This window comes from Pyrus communis, chromosome 15, assembly GCF_041283825.1.
Source record: "Pyrus communis isolate YQ-2024b chromosome 15, ASM4128382v1, whole genome shotgun sequence".
Taxonomy (NCBI): domain Eukaryota; kingdom Viridiplantae; phylum Streptophyta; class Magnoliopsida; order Rosales; family Rosaceae; genus Pyrus; species Pyrus communis.
The window spans coordinates 27,631,383-27,655,908 of record NC_142579.1 but is presented as its reverse complement, the minus strand read 5'-3'; the positions used below and the strand labels follow the sequence as shown (position 1 = coordinate 27,655,908).

At 39.6% G+C, this 24,526-nt stretch overlaps 4 protein-coding genes across 4 annotated transcripts; 1 reads left to right on the top strand and 3 right to left on the bottom strand.

Moving 5' to 3' along the window:
- Positions 1-995: 995 nt before the first annotated feature.
- Positions 996-6,473, bottom strand: LOC137719170 (phospholipase D delta-like). The gene is made up of 10 exons (XM_068458404.2): positions 5,391-6,473; positions 4,918-5,034; positions 4,425-4,619; positions 3,961-4,263; positions 3,744-3,812; positions 3,487-3,634; positions 2,909-3,057; positions 2,406-2,558; positions 1,912-2,112; positions 996-1,572 (listed from the first exon to the last, which is right to left on the bottom strand). Exons 1-10 carry the CDS (start codon positions 6,324-6,326, stop codon positions 1,276-1,278), a joined length of 2,568 nt encoding a protein of 855 aa, XP_068314505.2. The 5' UTR covers positions 6,327-6,473; the 3' UTR covers positions 996-1,275.
- Positions 6,474-9,335: 2,862 nt separating this feature from the next.
- LOC137710729 (uncharacterized protein At1g76070-like) lies at positions 9,336-9,794 on the bottom strand. The gene has a single exon (XM_068449878.2). It carries the CDS (start codon positions 9,792-9,794, stop codon positions 9,336-9,338), a length of 459 nt encoding a protein of 152 aa, XP_068305979.2.
- A 1,126-nt stretch (positions 9,795-10,920) lies between these two features.
- Positions 10,921-19,319, bottom strand: LOC137734295 (DNA-directed RNA polymerase II subunit RPB1). The gene is made up of 15 exons (XM_068473586.2): positions 19,025-19,319; positions 18,618-18,881; positions 17,986-18,285; positions 17,739-17,897; positions 17,432-17,593; positions 17,071-17,291; positions 16,815-16,956; positions 16,394-16,729; positions 16,010-16,296; positions 15,565-15,823; positions 12,423-15,484; positions 12,154-12,225; positions 11,954-12,007; positions 11,772-11,843; positions 10,921-11,296 (listed from the first exon to the last, which is right to left on the bottom strand). The coding sequence occupies exons 1-14, from the start codon at positions 19,106-19,108 to the stop codon at positions 11,783-11,785; spliced, it is 5,463 nt and encodes a 1,820-aa protein (XP_068329687.1). The 5' UTR covers positions 19,109-19,319; the 3' UTR covers positions 10,921-11,296; positions 11,772-11,782.
- Positions 19,320-21,046: 1,727 nt separating this feature from the next.
- On the top strand, positions 21,047-22,059 carry LOC137715105 (uncharacterized). Its single transcript, XM_068454332.2, has 3 exons — positions 21,047-21,312; positions 21,450-21,565; positions 21,650-22,059. Exons 1-3 carry the CDS (start codon positions 21,103-21,105, stop codon positions 21,795-21,797), a joined length of 474 nt encoding a protein of 157 aa, XP_068310433.2. The 5' UTR covers positions 21,047-21,102; the 3' UTR covers positions 21,798-22,059.
- The last annotated feature ends 2,467 nt before the right edge of the window (positions 22,060-24,526 follow it).

The window sequence follows — 24,526 nt, the reverse complement described above, 5'->3', positions numbered from 1 at the left end:
ATTTCCCCAATTGAATTAAAATTAAATGATCATTTCTTCAATTGGATCAAAATTAAGATATCATTTCTTCATTTAGATTAAAGTTAAGGGATCATTGGTAATGAATTTTTAATTAAAATACTGTAGCTACACGTTTTAATGAGTTGATGGACCAATACTAATATATTTTTAGTTGAATAATCATTACTCCAATTAAATTAAAACTGAAATATTATTATTACAATTTACTATTGGAAAGCGCTGTTTTGCGTCTATTTTCTGCGTAGGACCGGAGAATGACATTCAATATTTGTTCGGGAACGATCCTCTACGGCGAGGCACATTTTTATTAGGTGTAATTTTCTTTTTATTAAAGATTTTTGGGTAAACTCCAGTTGACACTCTTAAATTTTAGTGCAATTACAATGTTATACATAAATTTATGAATTTACATTGATGTCGATGGAAAAAATGTGCCACATGGAAAATGTTAGAATAATTAACAAAAAATAAACAAAGTTTATTTTCTTTGATAAGTTTATTTATTTCTTAATTTTTCTTTAATTCTTTTCATACGGCGTCAAGTTATCAGTTAACGATTAAATAAATAGATTAATTAACAGATGTATGACATTGAAATATATTTGTAAGTTTGTGTATGACATTACATTGTTTTAAAGATGAGGTACGATTGCCACTTAGTACTACGGTCTAGTAATATTCCTCTTCACTTGTAAGTGAGAGATCTTAGGTTCGATTCTCGCCAAAGGTGAATTTGAACCACATTAAGCATACTCCATTTCCCTTATTGTAGATAATATCATTTGTTAAAAAAAAAAAAAGGTATGATTTGCAATTACACCCAAATTTAAGGGTGTAAATTGTATTTATCCAAGAATTAAAGACAAACATAATGGTTTAGATGAGTCAGTTTGCTTTCGTAGTTACATGAATTAGTCTAAAACATCGCTTATATAAAAATAAAAAAATTTCTTAAGAAGTGGGTAGATTAATAGTTTTTACAGAAAAAGAAAAAGATTACTGCTACTTCACTATTCACATTGTCGAAATTCCTTATACATACAATAAATTGAAAAAAAAAAAAAAAAAAAAAAAAGGACTGCTGCTTCATTTGATACAAATTCACAAAGTGACATCATTTCACCTCACAATTTTACAAAATTGAATAAACAACAAACAACGCCCACTATTTTGATCTGGTAACTTGAACACTAAGCAATGTCTCGCCTCAAATTGATTGCACAAATCACGTTTGAACATAAGAATGTCGAGAGATTATGTTGTGAGCATATCAGGAACTGCGGCGGAATGAGCTCCAAGTACTTTACCACCAACATCAGGGAAGTTTTCATGTCCCGGCAGGGGGCCGACCTTCCCATCAACATCTACCTGGATAGGATACTTCAGAAGATGACCCTGCAGTAGTGTAAATTCTGGTGTTGTGAACCTCTTCCAGTTTTCGTCCGCAATCGCATTTACTTTCCTCATACATTCCAAACTCTCAGGCTCTTGGAAGCATGGATCCAAAATACCAAGGTGCTCGGCCCAAAGCGACCTTCGATATCCATATATCTGCATAAACGGAAGATTGGAGGTCTCATCAAAGCATGTCTTTCACTATCTCCTTCCGTTATATACCATCAAAATATTTTGAGACAGAAGATGAAGGAAGGGACATTTCTGATGTTGTCAACAAATTCTAAACTTGTGGGATAATTAGCTTAAAATGCACTTTAACTTGTTCTTTGAAGATAATGGAATAAAGGGGCAAGAAGGAACTGCTACGCTAAACCAAGGGTCCAAGACAAGAACAATTACGACAGCTAGTGCTAATAAAGTCTCATGGACGCTAAAGGTAGAGGGCCATTATAAGTTGCGAAAAGCAAGAGAGAAGTACAGCAAGCTACAGACCTGACCAAACGGATGTTTCTTCCTCGCAGCCCAAGTGTGATGGGGTTGATACGCACCCATGGCTATCTCAGTGTCTTTTGTACCAGCCATTGATCTTTGGTTGATATTGGCAGATCCCAGTAATACATACTCGTCATCTACTACCATACCCTTGGCATGAACATAAATCATGAACCGCTTATATTTAAATGAATCGGAAACCTGAAAGAAAATAAATTATGAAGACCAACATCTGAAGAGTTTCCCACTGATAATAAATTAAAGCAGATATCTTATCCACTCCAAAATATAGTATACATGTGACAGATCTTGATAATAACCGTCGAACCCAATAAACAAACCATTTTGCCTTTTTTTTTTTTTTTTTTTTTTTTTTTGTTATTAGCCATAGGGATCAAGGGCCTACAATTTAACTTAGGTCAACCAAAGAAGTTAGAACTCAATGAGTTCGACTGTTAGAGTGGTGCAGATGACAATTGTTTTCAAATAATTACCGAAGATGCATTGTCATTTGCCATATCCTCAGGAGGTATTTCCCGTTTACCCAGGCAATAGAAACTTAGGTAATCTTGAGGATGTGAGTCCTGAAGCTGCGCCGATTTCAGTGCCTGTGCAATGACACTATACATCGCTTGCATTGTTTGGCTCTGCAAAAAGCAAATATACACAAGTCAGAAAGAAACTTTCACGTGTCCTTTCGGTTCTTATTTGTTATGCAGTTTCTCAATTCCCCTTATCCTAGACATCTAAAGATTAGATACCAACATTATGTGCAACATCAAACAAATAATTCTAAGGCTAAGCCAATAATTTCCATGAACAAATTCCTGTTGATTCAGGTCTAGTCAAGCTGCTAGCAAAGAGAATCAATGATGTCGAAGCAAAAAGTCCATCGCTATTTTTCCTAGTCATTAGAAGATCATAATATCCAATTTCGTGGTCCTATTTAACAACCATGTGATTTCCGCGTATATTTATATATTAGATAACCACATACCTGCCAGAAGAGAATTTCTTGCATTGCAGCAGTTTTTGGATCACCTTCAGGCCACATAGGTAAAACGACATAGACTGTAAATCTCTCATTAGCTTTAATTTTGCTAACAATCTTTAATGCCAACTCCATTGGGATAAGATTATCAGCTCCTGTACACACCATGAGAGAAAATAGTCAGATAAATTTGAATCATAAGAAAGGAGATATCTACTATCAATTAATAACGATGTTTACTTAAATGTTTGCAAACAGAAGAATTATGAAGCGACGTAGTTACTGGTTAGGTGGCAGGTGCAAAAATATAGGGTAATTGAGGCTAAAATTTGTGTAAACCCAACGACGAAGAAACAAAATGCATATGCAAACTTTCAATATTTCTAGACTTCTAGTCAATTAAGGATAACATAACAGCAAATTGAGCTGCTTCCCATGTACAAAATGCTTGAACCATAAATTCCAAGTGCAATTATGCACACATGAAATAACAAGCTACTGTACTGTTTTACAAAACTAAAATTTTGCTCCCAAAATATAAACATTAATTCCTAGAAAACAAGCATTAAACATTGTCATCTCACCTGCATTTTCATAATCTGGCCACGCATATGATGAACCAAGAAAATACTGATTTTCGATATATATAAAATGTTGGGCCGATCTGATTGCATGGATGTATGCTGTTTGAATGCTTTTATCTATTACCAGGTTCTTTGAGCAAATAAGATTCTGCAGTTACAATAAAGAGGTATGATCAGATTTAGGCCGCACATTTAAAAGTATAAAAATGGAAGACAGATAGAAGAAGGGGGAACAAGAGGGGGAATCAAATAAAAACCAGGGCCTCAGCAGCACGGCCAGCTTTGGGAAATCCCTTCAGTGATCCTGAGTCAATGGACCGGAAAATCTACAAGAGAAGGAAGAAATTACCAACTTGATTCTCCTTTTTACTACAGAAACAATAATATCATGTGTGTGTGTGCATACCCACCAAAATAAAATTATTAAAAGAAACAGAAAACAACAGAAAGGAGGGCAAGAAAGTTGCACTCCACCTGAACATGCCAATCTTCAGGATCTTCTTCACGGTTAACCCACAAGGAAGGGTCGTCTTCTGGAATAGTTGTACCATCCTTTGAAACAGATAGGGGAGGACTTAGTATCCAGGAGATGCGGTCAATTTTTATCAAAGCATCATCATGCCAATGTGAAACCTTCTTACGTAATAGTCCAAACTCCTTCCACTGTGTTGCTTTCCTCCAACGTTGCTCAAAGTTTATAAGAACATCATATGCAGCAGGCCCATCTATTCTACAGTGCAAGTCATGCCATGGTTGTCTTGGAGCCTTGGTTCCAGCCTATTACAAGAATACACCATGAACATGCGGAAAGATATGCATTACAGCAGTCTCATTATATATCATTCTAATTACAGCATAATATACAAAAGAAAAAGGGATACAGTATGCTAGAGCCTAGAAGCAATGCAGATAATAAAACCCCATCACCAATTACTTACAGGAAAAGTAGGTTGATGAAAATCACCCTCAAATACAGTGTTAAGATCATGAAACAGTCTGTGCTCGGGTGTGTCATAACGACCATCACAGAGATCAAGACCTCCTAAAAACGCAGTTATCTTCCGATTATTACCATATGCCTGTGTGTCCACAAGAACACATTTTTGATGGTGGGTGAAGAGGGTTCCAACAACCTGTTCGAACCCATACAGTGCTTGTTAAATTCAACATGTATCAGCTCAGTAGAAAATAACGTCTAGTAAACCGTAAACTATTCTGAAATAAAACAAAATCTCCGATAAAAGCAATAAGTGGATTGCAATGAAGGAGTTATTCTCAAAACACAGAAGGTTCTGGCCAATTGTACCCAAATGGTCAGTATTCGGGATATATCCATAACTTGGAGATTGCATTAAACAAAAGAGCAAAAGCAAAAGGGATAAAAAAAAAAGTGTCAATACCAAACTACAAAATGTCATAACTGAAACCTGCCTGTTGTTTTATAATGCTAAGCTTATTGCTAGCGTAGCGAGTTGCCAGAACACAATTTACAGATGAATGCTTGAAAAACTTCCTTGTTTCTTCATCATGAGTCGCCATCATTCCTGCCTGCATCCAATCCAGCTTTCACGTTATGACCCAATTTCCAGACTATTGGAGTTTTCAAGTTGTATATTCATTGTAAGGAAAAAGATTACAAGACCTAACCAATATATGTATATCGAAGAGAAGGAACAAGCCCCCTATCCCTCCTCGATTTAAGCCTAAAAGCTAACAACCAAAAGTAAACAACTACTAGATACACATCTCTTGAATTAAGGGGATTGACAACAAGAAACACTATTGGTGACAACAATGTACAAGAGGGCAGAAAACAATCCACTCTACATCAACCCATCCCCCTCAAACTAGGTTAACAACAAGTACACTTCATCTAAACGACAATGCAGGTTTAGAAATGTCACCGTTTTGAAGCAGAACTTGTCGTGCGAGGTCTTATCGTCCCACACCAACAGCAACACCCTCACGCCCTCCTCCGACTTGTACTTCAGCAAATCGCCGAGCATCAAATTTCCGCCGCGCGGCAGTGGCCGGCTCGGCTCCCGAATCAGCCGCACCTTGTGAAACACCGACCAACCCACAATGTAAATCAAGTGGTGCGCCTCCGAAATCGCATAGCAAATGTCCTCCCACGTATTCTCCTGCTTATACACCTTCCCGCCGTCCAACTGAATCTCCGGCAGCAGCCCCTCCGGGCAGTGCGCGTCTTGGTACAATCGCACGGAGCTTCCCTTTCGGAGCGGGAAATACGTGTGCGGCACGCCCTTGTGTTCCGGATCCCCCGCTATGCCTTGTTTGTACAATGGGTTTTTCTCGAACGGCGTGAACTGCAATTCGACCCGGATCGCCGAGTCGGGTTTCGGGGGCTTCCCGGAAGGTCCGATAATCGGGAACCACCCGGAGATGGGCTCTCCGGTGGCGATTTTCTCGGCTGGGATCTTGGCGGTTCCGATGATCTCGGCGCCGAAGACGTCGTTATCTTTGACCTGAAACTCGAGGTTAGTCACGGGGTGAGCCAGCGGGATAAAGAAATGCTCCTTCCACTGCGGGTTCTGGGAGTTCTTAATGACACGTGTCCGGGCGACGGTGGTCTGGGGGACCACAACGGTGACGTAGGGGTCGCTGGTTATGATCTTGCGGTGGGGTCCGTGGGGCTTGCGGTCTCGGCCGTCGTCTTCGGCGGAGCGGTGGCAGGATATGTTGATGGTGTCGCAGGCGGTGAAGCAGCGGCGGAAGCGCTCGGAGACTATGTCCATGTTGGGGAGGTGGCAGGCTTCGACGATTGTGAGGTCGAGGTCGCCGTGCAGGTAGGTCACCCGCTCCGACGTCTTTTCGGCCATTTCCGGAGGTCAGTGTACAAAACCGTAATTTCGTAAACCAGATTTGCTGGGTTTGCGGTGGTGTGAATAGTGACAAAAGCTGGGTTTATGGGGGGTTTGGCGTTGCCTATAGGCAGAGAAGGTGGGAGTTGCAGAGGACCTCGTGGCACCTCGGAGGGATTTGGGGGCTTTTTAAAATCCCGTGAAAACAAAGTGTGAGTGGGGCCAGGAAGTTACTGTCCGTTACCAAAAAAAAAAAATAATAATAATAATAATAATTGGGTTTATATTTCGGGAAAGTTCGAGCAATTTGCACACGACATGAATCTTGAGAGGGAGAGGTGTCAATTTTTTTCCGTAGTTTCGACATTCCTCTTGTCTCGGTCTATTTACACATGATGAACCAAAAAAGTACAAATATTTACTTAAAATCCGTACTAGTTCTTATGATTCCATTTCTTTCTCCGATTTTTAATTTTTGATTTTTTTTTTTCATTTGTGTTAAGTAAACACGCTCTAAAATGTGTAAGCGAAATTATTTCCCATTTAGTTATGAGGATGGTGCAAGTAAATGTATTGGAGAATTTGAGCATAAGAGATCCCAATAAACATTGAGAATTGCGTCAACTAATCTCATAACTTATCAAATTTATGATTATGAGATTTGATTATGAATTTGAAAGTAAGATCGTATTTTTATTTTTTATGTGATAGTACACACTAATGAAGTTAATTTGAATAATCAAATCAAAAGTCTATCAGAGACCAATAACAAAAACCTTCAAGAAAAAACTCCAATCCTTAAATGAAAAAACCTAGCAGCCGATCCTTTGACTATGATCTTGGGATCAGCGTCAATTCATCTTTCTTTTTTTTTTTCTTTTTTTTCTCTATTTATAGAAATGACCACTTTCTCATTTTTTCAAAAAGAGTTATTGTGGTTTTAATTGCTCTCTCGTTTGATTCTGTTATTGATGAAATTTCTTTTGACGGGAAGAAGAATTGGGGATTCCAAAAATGAGTTGGGGTGTTTGGTGTGCAATAATTGGGTAGGACGCATGGAGTGTGAGTGAGACCCATGAAAATAATTGAGCATGTTCATTTCATATTTTGGGTGAGTTGTGGATCCAACTACTTATACCATCAATCAATACCTACCCATTTTAAAATTAAGCACAAAATCATTGAAAATCTCCGATGATAAATGATATCAATTCCCAAATGGGATTCTCCAATGTTTATGATGCTTTGGGAACAACATGTTTTCATAATGTTATTAAATGCATAGAATCTATATAGTTTTTATGTGTTACACACAAAGTAAGATGTTTGCAAATTAGGAGGGGGGAGATTTCTAAGCATTTCATGATTCATTTTAAATGAAAAAGGTAGAGAAAAAAAAATATAAAGAAACAGTTACACTCAAAATTTTATACTAAGAATGATTGTTAAGTTTGCAACGTATCATCATTTAGTGTTTTTGTCAATTGGCGAGTACATTATTATATTAGTCACCTCTAAATTTATTTTATTATCACGTGACGAAGATAATAAAACACAGTATGCACGCTCGATTGCATGGTAGATTCTCTCCATAGGAGAGCCATATTTGTGGGTGTCATCTCCTAGCAGCTTCCAAGCTAGGTGGTCAGAAATTCAGAATGCAGTCCACAAACTATAGGAATAGTGTCACATACACTATTTTAATAACTTGTCCCTCCAATAGCAGAAGCAGAAAGTGGATTAGGTGCTTATTACTTTTGTGCTTAATCCAACTTCCCCAATCCAAACGTGAAAGCACCATTCAAAAGCAGAAAAAAAACTGCTTATTTTACTTTACAGCTTTAACCTACCGGCCCACAAATCACAATCAGTCTGGTTGGGAAGTTGTCCCCAGCCTCACACTCGTTATCACAAGCTTTCCACATTTATCTATACGCCAAGTGCCAAGTCAAATTATCCATAGACTTTCATGGACCATGATATTGGTATGCTATCACCGTGTTGTCATGCGTTAGTTATACAACACAGTACTGTAGCGTTTTGTGTCAATTTTACATGTGATATGAATGAAAGAAAACTTCACGATAACTGTATACTCGTGTCGTAGAAGTTACTTTCCTAAATATCAATGGTTCCATCATGTTTTCCAAATTTTAGTTTCCAAATGGAGAAAACCCCACTTGATTGTGAAGGACGGCTTGCAGATAGATAGTGCCAAAGGGACTGCAACATAGGGTTTGGATGATTTTGGTATCTTTGTAAGAATGAAGTTTAATTATTGTGGGCTTGAAATATTTCAGAATGGGTCGATTTTGGGCCCAAATGAACCACCGAACTAGTCCTACTAGAGCGCCCAAAATACAAATCTCCAGCGAAAAAGAATGTTCATGTAATGAAAAGCCAGCTAACAAATGTTGGACATGAAAATGCCAAAGTGCTTTTGGTATGAAAGCACTTGAAAGTGTTTTTTTAGCCTTTTCAATTGCTTCTTTAAAAATCACTTTCAAAAGCATATGAATTCTTAAATGGAAAGTTTAACTTACTTTTAATTATAAAACCGCTTTCTATAAGAACGCTTATAAACATAAGTGTATCTCTAATTAGCACTTCCAAAACGTTCTCAAATTCAACTCATCCAAGTATCAAGCAGTTCTATTTGACCAAATAAAACATGTAATTAAACTTAAAGGAAGTGGCAGTTGTTTGGTTCTCAAGCAAAAAGAAGCATTCTAGTTAAAAATATCAATAGTCATGAAATCATGGTAGAACAATTAATATTTACATAAACCTGAATTAAATCCACAGATATTTAATTTCTATTTCGAAACCTAAGTTTCAAAATATAAACAATGATTGATTCGTGCATATGTGTTTTACGATTGAAGAGGCAAAGGGTGAGAAGAAAAGGTCCTCCATTTCCTCAAAGCAACAGCTTCCTTCTTCACATCCCTATGATCTTCATCTTCTTCTCCCCTTACCTCATGTGTCACGTCATTCTTCTGATCATCACGAACCTCCAGTCACAAATCAATCCGCCAACGTGCTACGACCACTGGCAAACCTCTTCATCTGACCCAAAGAAGGCACCCTTTCTGGAGCTTCATCACGGTTCCTATTTTCATTTCCTTCTTCCGGGAGGGCTACTTCTTTCGGAACCTTGCTCGAAACCCTAGCCGGCTTGTTCTTCACCTCTTTAGGAATACATGAAACTGGAGCAGAACCAGTACTATTTGATTTGCTTTTGCTCTTCTTCTTGCCATGGACTTGCCCCATGCAGGAGACCTTTGGGGAGGTGGGTTCTTTGGAAGCAAAGGTAATTCCACTCCTGGTTTTCCTTCTGGATTCAGGAGGAAATATCCGTATCATCGGACCGGCTGCTTTTCTAGGGCTCGGAGGTGGGCTGTGGAACATGATCACGGCCGGCTGTGCAGCTCTTGATAGAAACGTTAAAATCTTGCTTCCCATTCGTTTTAATGGTTTCTCCATCGACTTAATTGTTGTGAATCTTGTCTACTTATATATTCATATACAGTATATATATGTGTGTATGCTTGTATATATAAATTTATATACGCAGAAATGCCTTTAGGGGCTTTGGGGGAGTCGGAATGGGAATGAGAATGTTGACCTCTTCACAATATCAGCTTGTGCGATGGAAAAGCCAAGGGTTTTTGCCGGCAAAAATAAAAAATTTGGATTAACAATGCATCCTCCACGTGGCAAACAGCAGTGCAATCTCCAAAGTCGCATGTGATTTTTAATTTTGTTATTTTTCAGTATTTCAGATAGGAGGTTTACATCCACAAGTCAAAATCTTTTGTTTATGACTTAGGATCAAGAGCAAATATTTTGAAACATATTTTATGACTTTTTTATTTTAAAGGGTCAGTTAGTAGTTTCGTCAGAGATTATGAGCAATTCTTGCTGGTTCACTCCTTCATTCGTGAATGTGTACTTGAATTTAATTCCAACAGAAGAGAGAATCAAAACCAAAACATATGATCAATATCCATCGTTTTTACATGCGAACGTAGAGTCATCAATCTAATACCCAGTAATGAGCAATTACTATTCTATTACCATTCTAGCTAAATGGGCCTAGGAGAACCTAGGAATCACAATAATTTTACTGTTCATTCTATATTAGTTATGTCAGTTAACTAGAGTAATATGTATGTCATCTTCCATCCAAATTCAATCTCTCTTCATAGCCATTTGAAAATATTTCTTGTAGAAAAGCAAGACATAAATTAAACCAATAGCATTTTGTGAGCTTTGTGCGTAACCTCTTGAGTAAAAACTTTCTTTTCATCAATTCGCTCATCTAATTAGGCCCTCGAATTTCCGTGAACGGAAGCATAATTTCGGGATCGCATAAAAAACGACACTACGGTATGACAACGTATCTTTGTGGACACTCAAGTTGTAAAGCCTTTGACAACGTTCATTGGATTGTGTAAGCTTGTGAGTGAAGGCCATGTAATGAGCATTAAACGGTTAAAGAGTAACATCTCTTCATTTACAGTAGAATATCGTTGTATCAGAAGAACAAAAATATCGTTAAACAGTTAACGAGAAGGGTTGAACTTGATTATAAGTTCAAAACAGTACATGATAGCGACGTAGGCAATTTTATAAATCTACAAATTGGTTATAAGTTCAAAACCAGACTTCTCAATACACTCGTCATCCTCACACTGATGAAGAGAGGAAGCTATCCGACTAGAACGTAAACTTTCGACACTTACAACACATCGCGAGAGGAAAATATTCTACTGATGCCAAGTTCTAGGGCACCGAAAACACAGTTACACATTTCTCCCTGGATATCTGAACTGATTAATAGTAAAAACTAGTCCTGGGCATATCCTCGACTATTGACGGGATTGTAATATGTACGGCAAGCTTACATCCCCCAGCGAAGCGGCCAACTTGAACACGGCTTCTCAGTTCCAATTAGTCCATGTTTTCCGATGGTAACAGGAGAGCTGTAGACTTATACGAAAGAACCATGAATAAAAGCCGATGAAGTATCATTTTAAATCATTTTCATTCTCTAGCTACTGGCATGCATTTGGGACCCTATTCTGAAATTTTCATCCAACCAAAACACCCTTTCATTTTCCATGGCCGGATTGAATATCAACTTGCTTACATGCTTCCGTCTCTCTAACCACAAATACATGCAATTTCCTTTTTCTGAAATGAAAACAAAGTTTAACTAAAAAACTGTACCATGTAAGTATAAATAAAACTTTATGCATATAAATGAATGAGATATAAGAATACGAGTGCTCGAGTCAAAAGCTTAAGGAGGCACTGATGTTCAAGAGACGTGGAAATGCAAATAACTGGTGGAATGAAATTAACCCTGATAACCCAAAGATAAAGGTTTGAAAAAGAAACTAAAATCTCCATTTGAATAAATAGACACCCACAAGATGAAGGATTCAAATAATATACCTCCACATCATCTACTGGCTGGCAGATGATGGCGAGTAACCAGGTTGACTGGGTGAGTATCCAGCACTTGGACTGCATAGAAATAAAAGTGAGGAAAATTCACAAGCATTATGGCACATTTAGTGCAATGGCGATCAAAATAGAAATATTCGGAGAAAAACAAAGATTGTTTCACAGTTTACCTATACTGAGGGGAACTCGAGCTATAGTCTAGGCTCACTCCAGAAGTCAATGGGCTGAACAAGAATAAATATTAGAAAAAGAAAAAAAAAATTCAACAAACTTGCACATCAGTAAAAACCAAGTAGAGTCCCAAAAAACTAAACTGGACAGGAAATATAGAACTATGCAGTCGAGAGGTGACCAAAGAAAGTAAGTTCACCTGCCGGGACTGTATGTGGGGCTTGAGGGAGAGTAAGATGGAGAAGTAGGGGAATATGATGGTGAGGTTGGGCTGCAAAAGATAAGAAAATATAATTGGTAGACTACATGAGATTTCCTCAACATAATAATTACAACAATTGGAAAAGACAGAGGCAGCAAAACAGAGAATTAGAAACTGGAGACTAATCAACTGTGAGTAATAATCCTACTCATCAGCCCACATACAGCAATTCTAATACCATAAGTGCAGTTCAAAAGATAGCTCACCTGTAGTTCGGAGAGGTAGGACTGTATGGACTAGATGGTGACAATCTTGGACTGCTTGGAGAGTAGGCTGATGATGGGCTGTACTTGGCAGACTGAGGATTATAGCTTGGAGATGTAGGGCTGTAACTGGGCGAGGTTGGACTATAACTAGGCGAGGTTGGGCTGTAACCAGGAGAAGTTGGGCTATAGGCTGGCGAGGTAGGGCTGTAGGATGGAGATGTGGGACTGTAGGAAGGAGAAGTTGGGCTGTAGGAAGGTGAAGTTGGGCTGTAGGATGGCGAAGTTGGGCTGTAGGAAGGAGACGTGGGACTGTAAGATGGCGAAGTAGGGCTATATGCGGGGGAAGTGGGGCTGTAAGCAGGGGAAGTGGGGCTGTAAGCAGGGGAAGTAGGGCTGTAGCTTGGTGAGGTGGGGCTGTAGCTTGGAGAGGTGGGGCTGTAGCTGGGAGAGGTTGGCGAGTATGATGGACTTGTAGGAGAGTAAGCTGGACTGGTGGGACTATAGCCGGGAGAACTAGGACTATATGTCGGAGAGGTGGGACTGTACCCAGGAGAAGTGGGGCTATACCCTGGAGAGGTGGGACTGTAGCCAGGAGAAGTGGGGCTGTATCCAGGGGAGGAAGGGCTGTATCCAGGGGATGATGGGCTGTAGCCTGGAGAGGAAGTAGGAGAGAATGCCATTCCTCCAACATAAGGAGAAAACTGAGCATCCGAAATTGGTGACAGCCGAAGATTTGGGCTCAGCAAATAATTAGGGGACATCATGCCCTCGTGATATGGTGTTCCTGACACTGGAGAACGGGACGGTGTCATACCAAAATCAAGACCATCCATGTAACTGGGCAGCTGGAGTTCGATGGCGTTCTTCAGCATCTCATCATTGAGATACAGGGCACAATCTCCCGTCCCAATTGGTGCAAGTTGCCCTAACATTATATTTTCTGTCACGCCTCTTAAATAATCCGTCTCTGCGAACACTGCAGCATCAAGAAGAATATCAACAGTCTCTTCAAAGGAGCACCTCATCATAGGACCAGTGTCATTTCTATTAATGCCATGACGGGTTATTGCCATTAAGTGCCCACGGTACGTCATCGTGTCACAAAGGATAGCGAGATGCCTATAATTAACATAGGACCCATCAAACGAAATAACAACCCTCAACTCATCCAACAATGACCGACGAACTGCCTCAATTCCGAGAATTTCCAGAATTTCAATCAAATGATTACTAGTTGTGCGCCTAGCATCAACATCATCATGGCACAGAACAGCCAAGAGATTAACCCCTTCCGTATCCAGCATCCACTCTTGCTCTGCTTTAAACCCTTCATTTGGATCGAACTTGTTAACTTTACCATGTTTAATGAACACCTTGTTAATATCTGGGATACCACGAAGAGCCATCTCTGTCAGCATGTTACTCTCAATCTTCTTCAGAAAAACATCATCTTCAGCAGATTCATCAACCATCTCCCCTTTTGGAGCTTCAGCATTCATGATACGGATACGAAGGATCAATTTTTCTGCATTGTCATCATTGAAGATACAAGTTAAATCATCATCAAATTCAAGGTTAATCTTCTCAGCAATGTCAGCCATGCTCAACTTCTTATCCACCATCATTTCACGATTCAACTCGATGCGAAGCAACCAAGGTGAAATTTTATCAGGATTAACTTCTTCATCTGGCATTTCATAGTAAGCTCTCACAAAATCAATATCCTCATCAATTATTGTGCTTGTGGGTTCTGGATCGTACCACACTTCTGTAGCTTGAGTTACACTTCGCAAAGTGGTGTATTCCAAAGCACACTGCACATTCTTCGCCCTCTCCTTCGTTTTATTAGCTTCAGGCTTTAAGTAGACAGACAGGGATGGCGTTTTGATTCTCTTGGCTACATTAATAATTTCCCTCAACCTGGGGACACCTAGGGTAACATTCTTTGCACTCACACCTGCGTAGTGGAAAGTATTCAGTGTCATCTGAGTGGCAGGTTCTCCAATAGACTGTGCAGCAACGCAGCCAATCATTTCCCCAGGTGCTACAAGCGATTGCAGGAAGCGTGATTCTATCTCCCCAATAACCCACTCAAATGCTTCACGAGTAAGCCTGTACTCATCCAACACCCGTTTGCTTGCGAAAGTGCTGCGAAGTAAAATGTTGAAAAACAATGTTGCATTCTTCTGCGCTTCGACACTCAACAAGTCATCACCAGGAACAACTTTCAGTCTCTCCTGCAGCTTATCAATAGCTTCCACAATTTCCATCGGGTGCATATCAGAAGTCCTTCGGAAGTCAATCTTAAAGGTTTTTTGTGCATTCCAAATAAGCCTCTTCAAGTTAACAGGCAGTGGCCAAGAATTATCACCTGTGACTGCAATCTCTGTTCCAAGTTGTAATCTATCTGTTTCAAGTTTCTGAACTTCTGCATCAAACACATTACGGAACTCTCTAATCGTTTTGAGATCCTCAACATGTTCGTGCAACATGTAGTCGGGATTCCAATATTCATCATCCAACTCATAAGTAAAAGTCTTATCAAATTCTGTTTTCTTCATTTTCAAAGAATCCAGCTTTTGTGATTCTATCCAAACAGCATCCATCCCATCTTCCCCATATAGAAACTGAATGACATCACCCAAAGAATTACGTACTGTGCCATCATATTTCACCATAATATCCTCCATAGCCTTCACCAGTCTCCTTTGGATGTACCCAGTCTCAGATGTCTTAACAGCAGTATCTATAAGACCTTCCCTACCACCCATAGCATGAAAAAAGAACTCCTGTGGAGTTAGTCCACGCAGGTATGAATTCTCTACAAATCCACGACTTTCTGGTCCATAATCATCTTTAGTAAAGTGGGGCAACGTCCGGTCTATGAACCCGTACGGGATTCGCTTACCCTCAACGTTCTGCTGTCCCACACAAGCAGTCATCTGTGATATGTTGATAAAACTCCCTTTGGACCCTGCTGTAACCATGGCCTTAAGATTGTTGCTCTCATCTAAACTCTTTTGAGCACTACTTCCAGCATCATCACGAGCCCTATTCAACACCTGGAAAAATCACATACATTATTACTCAACAATACGCAGGCAAAAAAGAATAATTGCAGGCAAAAAGCCAAGTAGCAAACCTGGTTCACTTTGTTTTCAAACGAATCCATCATGGTTCGTCCAGGTTCAGCCTCCAGCTGCTTAGATTGGGCTTTACTTATAAGATCTTTCACCTCATTTTTCGCCTTGGAAATTGTTTCATTGATTTTCTCCATTGTGGCTGCATCAGCAATCGTATCTCCAATTCCAATGCTAAAAGCATTCTGCAGCAGCCAGTAATTCACAAGCCATTGGGTATGACCCAGAAACTTGCGGGCTGCATCTGGACCAACCTCTTCCCTGCCCAACAAGAAGTTTCAATGGATACAACTTCTCTTTTGGTCAAATTATACGTTTGATACTCAGATGGAAGCAAACATCCTATTGTATGGTGCATCATAAACTCCGAGTATGAACTTCACCAAGATCATACACACAAATGCATTTCTTAACTTAATAGAGTGAACTGAATAGAGAAAATCATACCATATAACATGAATAAGACTTCCTGTAGAAGTCCCAAGGGCCTTCTTGCAGAGAGTTCCAGAAAGCAATTCACCCTTTTCTATTCTAACAAGAGTATCCCCTGGAGTTATGTTCCCACTCTCTGATTCCGAGTGCCATGCAGAAGTTCTTTGGAGATTTATTTGTTTTGGTATTATAAGATTGAACACCTGTTTTCCAGTCCAAAGTGGCCGGGGCTTCAAAATTGCAGGAGCAGGAACTTTTCCATCAAAATCCTCCCACCACATCAAGATATTCATGAAAACATCCTGAAAAGAATTAGTGAGGGTAAGGCTCCTTTTGCGTGAAAAGAGAATATTAACAAAACATGGTATTCAAGAGGTAAAATAGGGGTGAATCAGTTACCTTCTCTATGAAGGTGTCCCTCTTAGTGATCTTACGACAACCTAAAAGTGTGTCCTGCACAATTCCCATGACAGGTCGATTTGACTGAGGTGAGACGATGCATTTTGGCACCATCATGAGCTCCAATACTTCAGCCCTGGTTTCAAAGGACTGGGGCACATGCATGTTCATTTCATCCCCGTCAAAGTCAGCATTATACGGCGACGTCACAGACAAATTCAATCGAAATGTTGAGTACGGCATGATCTTGATTCTGTGGCCCATGATAGACATTTTATGGAGACTAGGTTGTCGATTGAAGAGGATGAAGTCTCCATCGTTCAAATGACGTTCCACCTGAAGCCACAATAGTACAAGTTCAAAATTTACTCTCAAACAGAAAAGATCCAAATCAAAACTTATCAGAATGAAATAGCAATGCCTTGTATCCAAGCTCCAAATGATGATCACTGCTTTTCTTCAAATAACGAAGATCAAGCCTTTGCCCATCATCCCTTATTATATACTTCGCACCAGTTTTACCAGGCGGAGGATGGGGGCCATACTCAACAAGCTCCTTCAACCTGTTTGTTATTGAATGATATTCCATCAGTAGAAATAGAATAAACTAGGGAAGATGAAAAACTGTAAAAAAGAACAAGATCGGAAAATTGCAAAAAAAATAAAATAAAGTTTACCTTTCAATATTATATGGAGTCACAGTCTCAGGGTATGTGAGATTCAAAGCAATGCTCCATGGAACTCCTAATTGATCAATGTTTATGTTTGGATCGGGAGTAATCACTGTTCGTGCTGAAAAGTCAACACGTTTCCCCATTAAGTTGCCTCTTATACGCCCTTCCTTTGCCTTTAGTCTACTACAAATTGATTTAATAGGCCTCCCTGATCTCTGCGTAGCCTGTTCAGTGTGGAAAATTTTCAGAGTATGCATGAAATGAAGTTCTACTGCTTAACATAAATTTATGTCCACAAAAAAAGAAAGACACAACATAAAAGCATATAGCTACTATGCAGAAATATGTTTCCATGTATGCATACCCTTGGTAGTCCTGGCAACTCATTGTCAAAATAAGTGGCAATGTGGAATTGCAGAAGTTGTGCAAACTCTGAAATGATATGAGCAGGAGAACCGTTTCGTTCCTGCCGCCTCAGATTGTCATTATGACGAATAATCATCGCCAATTGATGCGTCAAATCATCCTGAACTCAGAAAATACATGAAGCCAGTTATCAACTTATCACCAACAATGATAAATACTAGACTTTCCTTTTAGCTATTAAAATTATCAGCTTGCCACCTGTTCTCTGGAGAGAAAGGAAGAAACACAGCATGAAAGAAGTTTACCTCACTCCTGGATGAGGTGTCCATCATTACAGAGGGTCTCACAGGTTGTGGAGGAATGGGCAGAACTTGTAGAATCATCCAATCTGGCCGAGCATACTTTGGGTTCAACCCCAATATTTGGGAGTCTTCATCACTTATTCTCTTTAAAACACTAAGAACCTAAAACAAATTTAACAATGTTTTAGTATCACTATCATGAGAAGTTGGTCTGATTGAAGGAAAATCTGTCTAAATAAAGTACACCAACCCTTTCCGCAGTAAGGGTCTGTTTCCTTTCCACAGGTTCAGGAAGCTGTTCCTGGTCATCATTTTTCTTCCTTTGGGCTTTGTACTCTGCATTCATTTTCATACCCTCAATAGAGAGCTTGGGCTGCTGAGCACCACAGCCACCCCGACTTTTCTTTACAGGCTCTTCAGTATCTTGGCCTTGGACATCAATTTCATCACCACCTTCACATTTGGATTTGTTTTTGCAGGCATCCAAAATCTTTTTCAGCCTGTTTTTCGGATTTTTTATTCTCATAGCTTGCTTAAACTTGTGGTCGTCCTGCAAAATGAAGTCACACAAAATTTGTCGAGGTTAACAATTGTCTGCATACTTGAGTATAAAGGATTTAAAACAAAATTGACGCTTTTGGGTTCCTGAGGCAACAGACTCATTTTATGCATTTCAAGCTACCCCAAAACATAACCCAATAAGTTTACAACGAGGTATACAACAAGCTAGGGACATCCAAATGACCTTCAACCTATCTTACAAGACTAACAAGCTTATCAACTATAATGTTAGTCAACATTAAGAAAGCAGTAACTGAAACTCAATCATGTGGATTAGAAAACTATTCTACTGGAAAGTTTAAGGGCAATAACTATAAGTACCTCATCAACTAGAATTTTCGAGCAATTGAAGCAAACGCATCGCATTACAGATAACACAGTCTTTATGAAACCGATGTGAAACATTGGTTTCGCAAGCTCTAGGTGCCCAAAATGGCCGGGGCACTCAGCCATGTTGGCTGTACAAGTCTCACATTTCAACTTCCGGTCAATTGTACCGAGCCGAGGATCACTCAAACCAGCCGTCTTCGGCTTGCCTCCCAACATAGTCTCACTGTGCTCAATCTCCACCACAGACATTTGCCTCTGCAACAAAACACAACAGATTGTTTCAGAGCACTCCAATTCACCATAATACAGCACTCATCGAACCCTAGCATCATCCAATCACTACCAAATCGAACAAACTCAGTAAACAGCTTTCGAACAAAGAGGGAGTGGAAAGTTACGATTTCGTCGGGGCTGAGAATTCCGAACTGCACGCATTTCACCTTCGCCACCTCCGCTGGCGAGAAGGGAAACCGGATATCCATGGCGACGACGACGACAAACCCTAGGGTTTTTTTCTGAGTCAAATTCTCACTGTCACTGGTACTTATTCAGCTCGCGGTGTTTGTCGATCAAATAGTTTTCTGGTTTCTTTTTTTTATCCGATTTTTTTGGGTTTAATTGTTTTTCTGATTGCTGCGAAAACGAGGGATCGATTGGCTCTCAACTTTGGAGGAGTAGTCCTCTTACCAAACGGAGTGTAAGCTTAGGCCTTAAGGCTCCATTTATAGGCAAAGTGGATGGAGGCTAGTGGCTGCCTACTTGTCTTAAAGACGAAATTGCCCTCTCAGATTGACGGCTGCCTTCTCCGGGCGGGTTGTGGGTCGTGGGTTGTGGACTGTGGCAAAGCTAATTGAAAAGAGAGGAACTCGTATGACATGGTTAATGGTGACGTCTAGTGTTATTGGTATATAATATTTCGTGCTAAGAGTGTAAGAACATGTGGGGGCAAAATAATATATGTCATGTATTATTCGCACATTATGTCATCATGGCAATGTACCAATGTTAAACATGTTATGTTAAAAGTGCATTCAAATAATCACAATGACTTTCATGTGCGATTGGAAAAGATAATTAGAAATGTCTTTTGAGTGTGTGACATTATTCCAAAGTGATACTGAATATGTGTTCACTTAAGTGTTTTTACAGGAGGCATTAGTTTGTTTAGGAATGCTTATAAAAATGACAAAAAGAATTTTTTGACAGTTAAAAGCGTTTATAAGTGTGTTTGGCAAAAAACCTTAAAGTATTCTAATAATCATAGAAGCGCTTGTTATAAATACACATACCAAATGCTTATTTAAGAAGTACTTTCAGCCGTTTTCCATGAGACAGTTAGAACTTTCAATAAATTTAAATGCATTTATTGTATCACGTTATGTTTTTATGTGCAAAGTGCTTTCTTTGTGAGTAAAACCCCAAACGTGCCCTTGAAAGTTAAAAGGCACTTCGATTTGGAAAGAGGGACCAACCGCTTCCACCCAAGCAGCCACACCACCGAGAAGAAGACCCAACAAACCAACTGGATGAAACGGAAAATGGGGGTGGAAAACCACCAGCGCTATGAGCACTCCCAAAACCCCACCAAATGGTGCTAAAAGCACTTTAAGAGTCACCTAAACCCATAGCATGTCTCCTAATGAGATTCATGGAGGAAACACAGGATGAATCGAGTGGGCGAGGCTGGTGGACTGTGACTCGCGGCTAGGAACAACCATTGGAGTGGAAGAAAGCATGAAATATGGATATGAGACAAAACCCAAGGAACTTGAGACAGAGCCAAGCAAACATAGACTGAGCTCAAATAACAAAATCACCAGATACAATGATCAAAAGCAAAGCAGAAAAATAAGGATAGTCAAAAGTTGCAGGAAAAGTAAATCTAAGGGTTGCCACCAACCCCAACCAAGGGAGGGGCCGGGAGCTAGGAACCAGAGTTAATAAAACGCGTTTAGATATGTGGTGTTCCCACCATGATCTTCGGTATGGTGCTACTAAATTCATGAGACATATGGTGTTCCCACAATGGTATCCGGTATGGTGTTACTAAATTCATAAAATGCTGACTCTGCAGTCCACCTTATTAAGATAATAACACCGATAAAGGATGTCACCGTCACACAAATTTTTTTCGTTACATGCCTTAGTTCCATGTACAATCTGCCAAATATTTCTTGTTGAAAGTTGCTGCAATCCCAAGTTCTCAACTCTTACCGGGAAATTTCAGGTTGCAACTACCAGTCAATTTTCCTTTGTATTATAAAGCCTGACAGGGAAATGCGCCTGGAAAACCAAATCCATCGGTCACATTTGAAAGTTAGGTTGGAGTAGTAGCTACCTTTAGAGGGTTGGTACTTTAAAGTCCATGTCCAAGACTTGCAATCATTTTATTTCTTCCACCACATTCCAATCTTAATCTTGTACTGTTAGAACTTCGACAAAATAAATTGATCGATTCGATTTGTCGAAAAGATTGATGAAGATGAAGCAAATAGAGCAGGGGAGTTCACTGCTGCCGCCACCTCCACCACCTCCACTTCCAAGGTTCTGGGCTAATAAGGCTGTTACGGAGAGCGTGACAAAGCGAGAAATTGCGAGGTTCTGGTATCGGAAGCGTATTGAGGAAGAGGAGCATCTCCTCTCCGCTATCAAGGCTGCAGCACGTATTCGAGCCCGCAAGCTCTCGGTAAGATTCTATCTCAATCATCATGTGTCACGCACTATCGAGCTGAGACATGATCAGAAACAAGTACAAAAGAGCAGTCAGTAGCCATTTTTATTTGCTTACATTTTCCTAACTAGTTGAAGGTGTATGGTATACAGGAGGCAGATTACAGACGCTTCGAGGAGTCCTTAAACGACGATGACAAAGATGAGAACGACAGATCTTCTGCTACTAATGACAGTAACAACGAAATTCGTGTTGGAATCAAGGACTGGTGAGCTAATTGTCTCAATCAATCAAGAAGAAGTTATCAATTTTTTCTTGAACCTATATATATTTTTAACAAGTATCTGTTCAGGTGGACGAAAAGCAAGTACGCATACTTGAACCAACCCACCGTGGCGTCCTCCGTGGATCCCCCGAAAAGGCGGACGTCCACATTTGTTCCGAATTGTTTCGCTTATAAGCCGGCGCCGCTCTACCCTACTTCTCTTGGTGTGTTTTAGACCGGCTGATCATCATCAGTTGATTCAGTTGACTGGACTGAATATTGTTCGTGAAGTTTTTGTGTTGCCAAATATATAGACGATTTAATTCCATTTGGAATAAGTAAAGGTTTGCAGCCTTTGCAAGCATTAGTTTCTGCACAGAATTAATCATCTGCATGTCATGTATATGTTTCTGTTTTCTGTTCAGAACGATGAAATGTTTGTATTTCTGAATATTTAATAAATTAATTGGAACAACGGAAAATACTTTCGGTGTGGAGCTTTGATTGCAATATTTTATCCAATCTTAGTTAATTAGCGCATTTTTTTTCCCCAAACGACAGTATTAATGGATTGAATTATTAGTTATTAGTGCGAGAAAGGTCAGTGTGGATCGAAACCGTACTAGTAAAATGTGCTCATAATATAATTAATATAATCTAAACTACATATTAATAAAATCTTTTTTGTCAACTAAAGAGACTAAAACTATTTTGACTTCTATACAACAAAAAATTTAAAGACAATAACATAATTACACAAAACAAAATTTAGTTGTATGTCTCGCGACAACTATGAGAGCAGAGGTGACTGTTGTATGTACATGACGACCTAACCATAAAAAACCAATGAAATTTTATGACTGTATGTGTGTGCAATCAAATTTACATTCACAATCATGTTCCAATTATGGTCTACCTACGGTCGCATGCCTCACGATAGCTATGAGCCCAGAGGTGGCTGTTGTGTATGTATAGCAACGTTACTGACCTTAACTTTTGTGGTCTGGTCTCTCTTCTTTGTTGTTCTAAATTTCTAACTGCTTTGTGTGCTGTTTGTTGTGGATTGCACAGTTTAGTCCTATGTCCACACATTATAGGTGTGCAATTAAATTTGTGTAATATTTGTTACAAAAATAGTTATATCACTTTAAAAATAAAATAAAAAACATTGAAAAAAAAATTTTGTTGTCTCTTGAACAAACGATATTATTTACACTAGAGAAAGAGGGATGTGTTTAGCCTTGCAATGGTTGAACAATAATGTAGTTTAAATTCACCTTTGGCTAGAATCAACCTAAAACCTCTTATTTACAATTGAAGAACAATATCATTAGACCGTAATACAATTTGGCGTGGAACTTAGAAGATGGGGTGTTTCAAAGTGGGAATGTGAGGTAAAAAAAAAACCTTCTCAATATTTTTATTTTTTATTTTTAAATAGAGTTTGTTATGTTTTCCTAACTGTGATGTTTGTGTTAAAAAAAAAATGGTGTTGCATGTTGTCACATCCCGGCCCGGGGCGGATCACTTCCCGGGCCGACTCCACCATCGTAGCACGATATTGTCCGCCTTGGGCTTACCATTCCCTCACGGTTTTGTTTTTGGAAACTCACGAGCAACTTCCCAGTAGGTCACCCATCATGGGATTGCTCTAGCCCCCTTCTCGCTTAACTTCGGAGTTCCTACGGAACCCGAAACCAGTGAGCTCCCAAAAGGCCTCGTGCTAGGTAGGGATGAGAATATACATTTAAGGATCACTCCCCTGGGCGATGTGGGATGTCACAATCCACCCCCCTTAGGGGCCCGACGTCCTCATCGGCACATTTCCGGCCAGGGATTGGCTCTGATACCAATTTGTCACATCCCGGCCCGGGGCGGATCACTTCCCGGGCCGACTCCACCACCGTAGCACAATATTGTCCGCTTTGGGCTTACCATTCCCTCACGGTTTTGTTTTTGGAAACTCACGAGCAACTTCCCAGTGGGTCACCCATCATGGGATTGCTCTAGCCCCCTTCTCGCTTAACTTCGGAGTTCCTACGGAACCCGAAGCCAGTGAGCTCCCAAAAGGCCTCGTTCTAGGTAGGGATGAGAATATACATTTAAGGATCACTCCCCTAGGCGATGTGGGATGTCACACATGTAATTACCAAATTGCCCATTTTTTTTTAGGGTACAGTACAAAAAACTACATCAACTATTGGTGTCACAACACTTTCATACCTCATCTTTTAAAATTGACAATGTCATACCTCATCTTACGAATTTGTGTCAATATACCTTTCGTTAGTTAGGCGTGAATTTCTCAGTTAAATACTGATGTGGCTTGATTCAAAACCCATTTTTATTAAAAAATTATTAAAAACTAAAAAAATATATTTAATATTTTTTAAATATTAAAATAATAAAGAAAAGTTAAAAAAAAAAAAAAAACCAACATTAGTTCGTCCCTTCCCCCCTTCTTTCTCTCTCTTCTCCCCATCTTCATCTTCTTCCCCCTTTCTGCAACTGTAACCCATAAAAAAGAAGAGAAAAAAATAAAAACCAAGTTGTCTTCCCCTCTCCCCACCCCCTTTTCTCCCCGCACCCACTACTTGCAACCCAAAAAAAAAAAAAAAAAACCCAGATCCTGTTGAGGTGGAATCATGAAACCTTCGCCAGGCCGATTCTGAAGGTTGAGAACCTAGGTGCGGAGAAAATGGGAAGGAATGGGTGTGGAGGGAAGAGGGTGGGTGCACCGGGGGGGGGGGGGCAGACGAACTGGGTTTTTATTTTTTCCTTCTTCTTAATATTTAAAAAATATTAAATGATTTCTTTTAGTTTTTAATAATATTTTATTATATTTTTTTTAATAAAAAATGGGTTCTGGATCAAGCCACGTCAGCATTTAACTAAGAAATAAACGGCCAAGCTGACTGAAGGTATAACATTGGCACAAATTCTAAAGATGAGGTATGACATTGT